The sequence below is a fragment of the Falco biarmicus genome, chromosome 5 (genome assembly GCF_023638135.1).
Source record: "Falco biarmicus isolate bFalBia1 chromosome 5, bFalBia1.pri, whole genome shotgun sequence".
Lineage (NCBI taxonomy): Eukaryota > Metazoa > Chordata > Aves > Falconiformes > Falconidae > Falco > Falco biarmicus.
Window position 1 is genome coordinate 49,142,407 of NC_079292.1, and position 11,394 is coordinate 49,153,800.

Sequence of the window (11,394 nt, forward strand, 5' to 3'; positions counted from 1 at the left end):
TCTAAGAGCTATTGAAGGATCTGGAGTTCTAGCAGAATGAAACACTTAAGCACTTTCTATTTTTAAGCACATACTTAAGCCAATTAAAATTACTGATAAACAAAACAGGGTAATACAAAAATATACTTATGAAAAAAAAATTATGATGTGTTTAACATTAACCTTGCTGAAGTCAGTGGAAGCTGCACACATACTGAAAGGTTACTTTCCATTTTTTTAAATTAATCATCTATTTGTCTACTTCCAAACTTCTTTTGAAACATTATTAGTTTAGGAAGAAAAGTATTAAATATAATGATATAAATTGTTAGAGGTTTTATTGTTAAAATAAATTAGATGAAACTGAATTAAAATAATTATACAAATAAGTTTTAAAACTAATATAAACTCATAAAAGGTACAGGATATATTTTCTATTTTCAGTATTTCCATTAGTTTCTTCCCTTAAAAACTTATGCCATTGTTCTGGCTTTGAATGTGGCCAGTTTTCCTGATATTAAGTTGTTACTGTAATCTTGGACTGAAAAAGAAAATTAAAATCCTCCAAAATACTTAATGTGAGAAATATGTGTCTATGTTAGCAAGTTGGCTGGAAAGTGTTTACTTTAGATCAATGATAAAACAAGATAACTAATTGGTGCCTGGATAATTAAAACCAGACCTCACTGCAGGAGGCACTGGAGAGTATGATAACTTTGTAGAAATATATGTAAATATCTCTCTGAACAACAACAAAAAAGGTATGGTTTAATCTTTAAAGAAATGAAAATGTGTTATTAAAAAATCCTTAGCAATTCTTCTGCTATCTTCTCCTCTTAATCAAGAATTATGTCTTTAAATGGCATGGCAGCATCTGCGTTTGATAAAAATCAAATAAAATATTTCCGTAGAAACAGATGGCACTGTTTTTAATTCTTTGTGGCCAGTTCAGGTATTACGAGAATGAATTATGATGTAAGCCAGCTTTGCGTGTGAAGGGTCTTCTGACAAAAATTTTGAATAAAGGAACACTTTGTGCTACCTGTTTCATCTAGACCAGTTCCTCTCATCTGCTAAAACGTACAAATCGACTGTTTTCAGCTGTGTGGCTGCTTGATGTTAAAGTCAGGATTTCCTGTCTTTTCCTGCCTAGGTGCTGAAGGTGCCTTAGTTATTTTAGGGGTTAAAAGCTGTAGCCACTGATGCGTATATATTAGGCTGTATTCATAGAACACAGCTTGTAGCCTGACTCAAGCTATTACAGTCTAACAACAGTGACCAATAGAAAGAGAAGAAGATCCAAGAAAGCTGAGGTAAGCCCAAACTCTGAAGCAACGTCAAATTAGAAACAATAGCTAATAAGGTGTGTATGGTAATACATCTGGGAATACTAGCATGTACTTCAAGTTTTATATGCTGTTAATTCTTAGGAGGACAGGAAGCAAACACAGTGGTTAACAGCCAAAAGCTGTGAATTTACAGTGATTTCTAACTGGCTTCAGATAGCTCCAGGAACTTGACTAACAAGGTAAATTGTTTTATATTTCTTTTTTAAAAATGTTATTAAGGTTATGAATATTTACACAGTGAGAAGGTGCCATTTCACTGTGTAAATTAGAGATGTTATTCTGTAGAAATAATTTATTTGTCCTTTTTTGGAATGCTTCCAGATAACAGTTTCTGAGGCTGCAAGATCTGTGGGATACTACACTTGTTACTGCTACTAACGATGTTGAAAACTATTAAATAACTACATTTCATATGCAGCAATTTAACAGAGCTCTTAACTTTGCTGGTGCCTTAATCCTATGATAGAATTTACTTTTTATTTAAATACTATTTTTGCCAAAACTAACCTCCTAATTTTGACCAGAATTTTCAGCTGTCAGTCTCTTGCCTCTGCATTGCAAAATACATGCTAACCTTTATCAGCAGGCAAGCAAGATAACAGAGTTTGTGAAGCACTGTTTTTGTGCTACACAAATATTTCCCTTTGGAGTAAATTATTATTGATGATTTTGTTCATCATTTAATGGTGGAAACAGTTAAATAAAGCAAATAATTAATTAAGCAAAACAGATACAAGATGCATGGGTCTATACAATTTGATTTGATTAGGATTTACTTTTTGTATCATTTAGATCAGGCTTTTTTTTTGGCTGTTTGCTTTAGAAAAGAAAATTCATAACTTTGGATATGAGAGAGTGAATGAGGGAGGGGAATGGATTACTCAAACATATTCCCTCCAAGCTTTTTAAGAACATGCCCAACAAACAGCTGTTAAAACACTCTTTGATCTTTCACTTTTCTGTGATGAGAAAAGACTCTAGAAAATCTGATCCAGATGTCATTATATATTAAGAGAGGAAAAACAGAAAAGAGGGTATGATGAATTTTAAAAGGAGGAACACTGAGTACAGTAGTATTTATATCATCATGGTATTGATAGCTTTACTGAAGATGGTACCTTATACGAAGTAGTTTATAGTTCTGTACAGGAAAACTTAAATTTATAATCACTCAATGTCGGAAGAATGATCTGTGGTTTCAGGTTCTTTGGAATGACACTTGCATGAACATCAGTTAAACTGGTAGCCAATGTGGAGTCTAAAGCAAATTGGGAAAATGTTCTTCAACATGTAGCACTGATTTGTTTATAACTCTTATATTACTGTTCAGTTTTTCCTTAACAAGCTATAGGTAATATCACAGAAGACAGAATTTGCTATTTATGAAGGAAATATTATTTTCTATGTAATACGGCTTTGCTAAACTAGTACACTGCTGGAGAGTTCTGTTGAGAGAGCGAGCTAACTGTTTTTCTCCCCTTCCAAGGCAAACAATGTCTCTAAAAGTCTATACAAGCCTTTTGCTCTTATTCTTGGTCAATTCTGTGTGGACTCGAACTGTGAGACAAGTTTATGATGATCTGGATCCTGAGCATTGGTCTCACTACACTTCTGAGTGTCCACGAGAGTGCTTTTGTCCTCCCAGTTTCCCCAACGCATTATACTGTGATAACAAAGGACTTAAAGAAATACCTGCAATCCCAGCAAGAATTTGGTATCTCTATCTTCAAAACAATCTAATAGAAACAGTTTCGGAGAAGCCTTTTGTGAATGCCACTCATCTGAGATGGATAAATCTGAACAAGAATAAGATCACCAACAGTGGAATTGAGAGTGGTGTTTTGAGCAAGCTGAAAAGGCTGCTTTACTTATTCCTTGAAGACAACGAATTGGAAGAGGTGCCTGCCCCATTACCAGTGGGACTGGAACAGCTAAGACTGGCTAGAAACAGAATTTCCAGAATCCCAGAAGGAGTCTTCAGCAACTTGGAAAACCTTACTATGTTAGATCTGCACCAGAACAGTTTGTTGGACAGCGCTCTTCAAAGTGACACCTTCCAAGGACTCAACAATCTCATGCAACTCAACATAGCAAAAAATTCACTCAAGAAAATGCCCTTAAGCATTCCAGCTAACACACTGCAGCTGTTTTTGGACAACAACTCCATTGAAGTGATACCAGAAAACTACTTCAGTGCAATACCCAAAGTGACTTTCCTTAGGCTGAACTACAATAAATTATCTGATGACGGTATTCCCCCAAATGGGTTTAACGTTTCATCTATTCTAGACCTACAGCTGTCCCACAACCAGCTCACTAAAATTCCGCCAATCAATGCTCATCTCGAGCACCTTCACCTTGATCACAACCGAATCAAAAGTAAGTGTGCATTGTCAGTGTGGGATCCTAACACAACATAATTATTTTAAAATGTCTACTTAAACACAAAAATATTCTTTGAAATGAAGAGATCAAAAATGTGCTGTAGATTATAGGGAGAAGAGCAAAAGGACCTCCCACAGGTCAGTTTTCAACTAACGTCTAAAATATGACAAACAAATATGTGCATTGAAGTAATACCAGATGTGAAAAATGTTCATATGCATACAGAAAAAACACTTTGCAAACCGATCAGAAATATGAGTGAATTAAGGAGAATTTGTGCATTCACATTTTGCTATATACACGCTGGTAATCATTTTGTGGGAACAAATTAAGTTTTCCACAGAAAGGCTAGGAGTAAATAAGCAAGAAACAACAATAAAAAAGTGGGTGCAGCAAGTTAGGATATCCAATCCACATCTGTATAACTATTAGATTTTCAAAGTTCCTGAGCATGTTAGAGACTTCACTAAACTCCCAGAATTGCTGTGTGCTCAGTTCTTCTGAGTATCTCTCTGCCCACCTAAATTATGTAATGAGAGCTTAAGGGGAGGCACCCTTAAAACAGAACAAAACGTTGGTTGTAGTCAACACAATCTATTTCAAATATTACTAATTAGAATGTGGATATTGAGTATTTCAGGCTTGAATATCTTCCCCATCTTTTCTTTACTGTGTGCAAAATGCTTACACTTGGGTTTAGTCTTTATGAAAAAATCTTCCTACTGGCATTACAGAAGCTTTGTCCTGCTAAGGTTTGTCTCCTCAAATGTCTTCTAACATTTTCTACTTTGTATAAATGAGACAAGGTTTTGTATCCAAGGCTTCTGCTTGTTGTCATGTCACAGCTCTGCTTCTAGCACTGCTTCCAGATTCATCCAGGTACAGTGGGGATGTTATGGACACTAGGTAAAGTATCTGCTCAGTAAGTCCTACAGTCTTTAAATCCTTTTGTTTCATGCCATAAGCCAAAATCAAAGTGATGACTTTCTATTTATCACTGCACAGAAGGTAACCAAGTCTCTACATTTGTCTTCCTGTCACGGTGATTTAATGGAATAAATGGTTCCTTACTCCTGTTTTGTGTCAGTGTAGTTCACAAGTATACTAAATATAATGGGTTGGCTTCTGTATGAAACAAAGACATATGAAAGGAAGATACCTATTAATAATTCAGGTTAATTCACTGCATTTTGAAAAACAACTGTACGAAACCTTGCGAAGAAAAATCAGTTCTGTACAACTGTCACATATTTAAGTGGCCTGCAAGAAGTCTACCAGTTAATTAGAGTTAGGGCTTATGACATGTATTGTTACTGAACATACTTTATTGCCCACTGGTTACAAAGGGATTTATTTTAATTGGTTCACTGTGAGGCCTCAGCTGCAGACTTTATCTCCTGTCACTTCAAGTGGAAACTAAATTGAAATCAATTGAATGTAACCTGTCCAGTTTAAGAAGCGTTCTGCATCTAGGTAGCATTTAAAGAGCTGCCAAATTATCTTCCTTTTCCAAATGAGTTTTAAGAAGGTTAAAACCATGAAAACCAACGTGTGTAGTATGTGCAAACTCAAGATCTATTTTCCAATGACACATGGGTATCTGTGAGCCTAAATCACAATGGTTTTCCACAAGCCTTATATTCCTTAATGTTTTTACCACTTTTCAAAATTCATTACTGATTTAAGAACAAGACTGCTCTTAATTTTTTTTAAAAAAGTTTTATTCTTAGTAAATACTTATAAGGTAGTCAAAAAATATTAAAAATGGCAACCTAACACCTTAAATGGAATGCAGGTATTATGTAAAGGGTATTCTACCACATAGCATAAATGCTCAAGAGGTAAAGGATAATGACATAGTCTTGATGTGACACTGCTCTAATAGACGATATCGTGAAGGGTCTTTAGGATCACAAACAAGGAATGTAATTCCATCAGGCAGAAGTAATAAGATATGGCATTAATTCTGCAGAATTTTTTTGTCTTCTTAAACCCAAGAAGCTGATGGTCAGTCATTACTGAAGATAACAAATGTAAAAATTTTGAAAGAAAAATAACTGTAAAAGTCTGGATCTGTTTTTTCCACAAAAGGTTCCTTCTGAAAGTTTACTTTTATGTATTCAGTACAAGCTCTTTTTATAAAATTAATTCTCAGACACCCCTGCATACCTGCCAATTGTTGCTTTGTTTTCTCTGTGGTGGTTCATAGCTACACTGCTGACATTTTAAGAGCTCAGGCATCAAAATTTCTATGTTAATACTATTTACTTACTTTTTATTGGCTGTTACTGTATAATACCAGTTCTTTGTATAAAGTCTAAGGTCTTATTTCTGCAGAGACCATGCATGAAGATATAAGGCAATATTTAAAGCCCAGTGAAGTCAATGATAGCCTCATCATTGGTCTCAGTCAAACCAGAATTTCCCCTGTGGCCCCTGCCCAAAGGGTCACAATACACAGGGGAAAAAAAAAGTACTTCTAATTTGGAAATAAAATCAACATAAACCCAAAAGTAATTATGGCTACAAAAGACACTTGTTCCATGGCTTTTTAAACCACACATGTTTACGTATTTATTTATGAGATACACATGCAAGGCTCTAGGGAGACATTGAATGATGGAAAAGGGAGTGTTAGAAGAAGCAAAAAGAAGAGAAGGCATGAAACAATTATGTAGTGGGTCGGCGAGGGTAAGTAGGTGGTGTTACAGACCTCAAAGGAGCAATAAAAGGAAGTGAACAGCAAATTCACTTTGAGGAACACCAGGAGACTGGGATAGCTCCTTTAAGCTAGTATTATTCCATATGTAGGGAAAGGGAGAAGTTCTTGAGGCCGGTAGCAATGCCAGTCTAAGAGAATCCATTTTAGGATATTTGGAAAGAAACGGTTGAAGTTCCAGATCGTGACTTATTCTCAGACCCCCGCACTATAGCTGGTACTGGCTTCTTTGCTGGAAGAGCCCAGAGGTACATATTTCCTGGCTAATCCATGGCTGCTTCAGTTAAATATTATGTGAAAAGTAGAGAGTCCAACTACTGGACTACAGCGCGTGCAGCTAGAGGTTACAAGAAAAACCAGATCACATATCTATCAGAACATATCTATCTTCTAAATCAACTTGCTTTTTGAATGTTTCTAAATTATGAGTTTTACTTGAAAAGAAACAGAATCTTCTGTGGTTTTTCAGCAGATGTACAGTATGAGGCATTAATGAGAACCTCTTCTGCAGTTTTCCCCTATAGCAGTTCCAGACTCGCATTTTTAAATATTTCACCACTTAACAATACTGTTGACAACAGGTGGAATTAATCTTATTTGAATTAAGCATCCTAGATTGTTGTGTCTAGTTTGGGTTAGTCATACACATCACCTACTCAGTTAATGGAAAGAGATACAATTGCAGAGGGAACACCATCCCATTTTAAGGAGCTGTGAATCACCTTTTGGAAGTTCTTATCTCTTTCTAGAGTTTACAAATAGAGTATAAATGGTTTACATAGACTGAAATTACCCTCCACGTGGATCAGTTTAGGTAGAATGAATTGTACCTGTGTAGATGAACTGCCCTGTCCCTCTTGTTTAAGCAAAATTCAGCGATATACCCATGAACAGAGAAGAGAGAGAGACAGAGAGGCTTTTACTCCTCTGATAGGCTGAGTAGGATTTACTTTTCATGGGAGAACAATAAAAACCCAAACCACTTCATACCACACATCATCAGGATATAACTTCTTCATAGGTGGCCTGTAGTTAGATAACTGCTGCCTCACTTTAAGGCTGGAATAATTAATTCAGTGAAAACTAATGCAGAGGGATAGTTCCTATGTCAGAGAACACAAAGCTTTAGAACACACATGAAGCTGTCTTGTCTCCTAAGGACAGTAATGCTGGCCTGAAAAGGCAGATATTTTCTGCTACAGTGTTGATTCACTTGTAAAACTTTTAATAAATGTTTTCATAATGAAAGCTCACTCTCAAGCTTTCTGTTTCATAGCTTCATGCATGAAAATAAGCTGTAGCTTGTTTCTTCCAAGAATATCAAATGCTTTACAAACATTAATAACATTTCACAACATAGGCAAAGACATTCTGATATCATGAATATGATAAAAGTCTTAGGTCTTGGCTAACTGGATGTATTTACTCAGTCTCCGTGGAAAAGACGAAGTCCATTTCCAAGATGTTTCAAACCTCTGGGGAGTTTTTCAAAATGGGGTGGGTTTTGGTTTTGGTGGGGTTTTTTTTTCTTTTTTTTTGGGGAAAAAAAAGCCCAACGTGTTTTTTTCATTATAACATTTAACTATTTTTTCAGATTTTAATAAATAGCATGTGCATATTATCATTGCTAAATATAAAGGGAGAAAAAAAAATAGTAGAAAGCTTTTTTTTTCTATTTCTGGGCTGCTAAAAAACTGCTCAAAAAAAAATAATATTACACACACATTCTCCATCCAGCCACATTTTGCAGGTGGTCTGAGTCCAACGAGACCCTCAGACAGTCCAATCACTAAATACCATCTTTTGGTCAAAGGAATTTGATATTTTTGATAAACTTTACTTCAGTGTTTTCTAGAATAAGGCCATTTTGAGGCTGAAACTGGGCAGTGAAACTGAATAGTGAAATAGCTAAAGACGAAATATGAAGAACATTTTAGCCAAGTGGCAGTGCAGAGGTAACTTAAGGGAGACAATGTAAAGAACCCAATCTATTCAACTCTTATGAAAATGGGTAATGATTTAAGCCATAGTTTCAAATTTTATCTGAACTGAAACAAGCTGTGCATGATTTATAAAGAATTTTAAGGACTTGTTGCCTTTCAGATTACAAAGGAAAAAATCCCATTGTGGAAGTTATATTCTTGCTATTAAAACCAACCATACTGAAGAATTTGAGATAACAGGAAAGTACAGATGTTAAAAGTTACAGAACTATAGAAAAAACTGTTCTTATTCAATACTTTTACCATTTTGAATGCAAGACCATCACCGGGCAATATTATCAGCTAAAATTAATGTACTGTCATTGCAGTAAGACGTTCACAATCTCTCAGCATTAACCTTGTTCTGCTCTCTCTGAGGGCAGAGAGCACATACTGCAAACGAGCAGTTACTGTTGCCTAGTTCCCTGTCTGTCCAAGGTAAAATTATGCATCTAGTGGCCTTTATTCATAATTGCAACACATTGGATAGGTGATTCACTGATCTAGATTACATTGTGTTAAGATGTTTTTTTGCTTGATCAAAAGAGCAGTTAATTGTTAATTTGACATTTTCCAGCTTTGATAGGAGCAAGTGTCTCCCCTGCAAATATCAATGGAAGCCTGTCTTATTTGTTTTCTAAATAAATTTTATCTTCATTAATTTTTCCCATGGAAATTACCTAACATGTTCATCTATATTTTCAGGTGTCAATGGTACTCAAATATGCCCAGTCTCAATTGCCATAGCAGAAGACTATGGTTTTTATGGCAACATCCCTCGCCTCCGATACCTTCGCCTGGATGGAAATGAAATTCAACCTCCAATCCCATTGGACATCATGATATGTTTCCGACTACTTCAGGCTGTTGTCATCTAAAGATATGACAGTGTCACTCTTATGGTGTGAGAGTTCTAAGATACAAGTTTTGCTGGAATGAAACTTGTCCTAACTCATAAATCAAGAACTAACAGCTTTATTTTGACTTTAATTTTTACTTTACTTGCATCTTTTCTATGGCTGAAAAGATTGTTCTTCTTTCAGAAGAGATTTAAGATGGATATCAAACATGCTTAACATTTTAACTAAGAATTCCTTATGCGAATATTTTGAAAATCATCTGTGTAAAATCCCAGATACTCTAAAGCAAATTCTTGTCTACTCCATCTTTCTTGTCAAATGCTACGTCTACCCTGTTATCATTGCTACAGACAAGTTGTATTTCCTTATTTTGTTCCATAGTACCTACCACAATGAATTTGGATGCACTTGGCTAAATATTTATGCTAGAAAAATCACAAGTTGTATGACTACTAGTTATCAGAAGGGCCACTGCCTTTTTTAAGATAGTGACCAATGGTGAACAGCCACTTAACATGTAAATAACTCATAAATTGCTGTCATCCTTTGAAGACTGATACTCTTAAACCATGAAGTATATGAGGCTCAAAGTCCAAAGCAATATACTGAATACGTATTGTTGTATGGATTCATTCAGTGTATGATTTCAGAATTGGAATACACAGATCTAATTCAAATCCAGCAACAAGGGAATGTGAGATGAAATCTTGGTCTGTCAAAATGCCAATTTTCTGCTGTTTGATTCTTCAGTATTCCATTTCTAGTTTTAACACCATTTCTTTCTGTAGCTTTGGGATAGTAATTGAATATTTGATTCATTTTAGTTTCCACAGAGATACAACCAAGAACAGTAATGATTACATATTTCATAGACTAGGTACTTCACAAAAAAATGGGATGGCTAGTTAATATAACTATGATAAAGAAAAAATTAAGAAATTAAGAGATACATTCCTTCCCAGCTATTTACTGAATTAGCCAAATAATTGCATAGGAATTGTATCAGTTTAAGCAAATACAATCAACTCAGAGCAGTATTTAAATATCTGCCAATCCATTTAAATGCACATAATAACACTGGATTTTAGACAAGTCCAGTTATTCAGAACACAGCACATTCAAAATGTACTAAAAAGGGAGATATCAGCAGGCATTTTTTCATGAAATGTGGTTGGTTTTTTTTCTGTTTTTATAGGATAATATTGGGATTTCAATAGTCAACGTAAATATTAGAGTCAACTATTCACTAGGAGAGTATCACATTTTTATTTCTGATAGCACAACAGACTATCCATCAGTCAATTATTTTAGTCTTTTATTTGTAGATAGAAGCAATTAGTTGCTCTTTGATAGCTTGCATCTATTTCTAACATTTTAAGACTGGCCTCAGTAGGAAGCATGTAAAGACTATGCATGTGGTATAATTTTTTCTTTGAAGATGAATAATTTTCCTAAAAGTAGATTTCTAAAAGGGTTGAGAACTGCAATTTCTAACACTCAGTCTCTTTTTACCTGAAAATCAGGCCTTATTCTTCTCCACTGCACTTGTGGAAATAGCCCATTACAGAAAACCATCATACAAATAACCCATTCAGAAAACCTGTCACAAGATTTATTTCTGCAGTTCTTTTTATGTGATTACTGACAAACTTCTGCCATTCTAGCAAAATATTTTCTGTACCTCTGTGTTCACCCTATATGAAAAAATACATATTTAAAAATTCTATACAACATGTATGCATGTTTACCTATGTTCTTTACATAATAATAGCATAGTAATTTATTTTTTGGGGGAAAATAATTATGTGACAATACTACTAATTAAATTATAACAATAATTATGTGCTTGTACTTGGAAATCACTTTCTACTTTAATCAAAGAACAAATATACATACTCCAAAGTGAATATTCACAGGCTTATATGCATATTATTACCATTGTTTACAGTTCTAACTGATTGCACAGCAAAACATCATGAAGTTCTAGCCAAAATTTATGACCCTTTTAAGCAGTATATACACGTTAAAATAGAAAAGACTAACCCTTCTCCAAAGAGTTGTCAAGCTTATATATGAGAAGTGATGGTATGTAAAATCATATAGGGATACTGGAGCATCAA

The 11,394-nt window shown here is 34.8% G+C and overlaps 1 protein-coding gene across 1 annotated transcript; it reads left to right on the forward strand.

Moving 5' to 3' along the window:
- The first annotated feature begins 1,369 nt into the window (after window positions 1-1,369).
- KERA (keratocan) lies at window positions 1,370-11,066 on the forward strand. The gene is made up of 3 exons (XM_056341379.1): window positions 1,370-1,507; window positions 2,815-3,707; window positions 9,120-11,066. The coding sequence occupies exons 2-3, from the start codon at window positions 2,822-2,824 to the stop codon at window positions 9,290-9,292; spliced, it is 1,059 nt and encodes a 352-aa protein (XP_056197354.1). The 5' UTR covers window positions 1,370-1,507; window positions 2,815-2,821; the 3' UTR covers window positions 9,293-11,066.
- Window positions 11,067-11,394: the final 328 nt, after the last annotated feature.

Excerpts from the sequence above, each read along its gene's own strand:
- KERA (XM_056341379.1), top strand. The coding sequence starts at position 2,822 with ATGTCTCTAAAAGTCTATACAAGCCTTTTGCTCTTATTCTTGGTCAAT. Across the intron at positions 3,708-9,119 it reads TGATCACAACCGAATCAAAA|GTGTCAATGGTACTCAAATA; the intron begins GTAAGTGTGCAT and ends CTATATTTTCAG.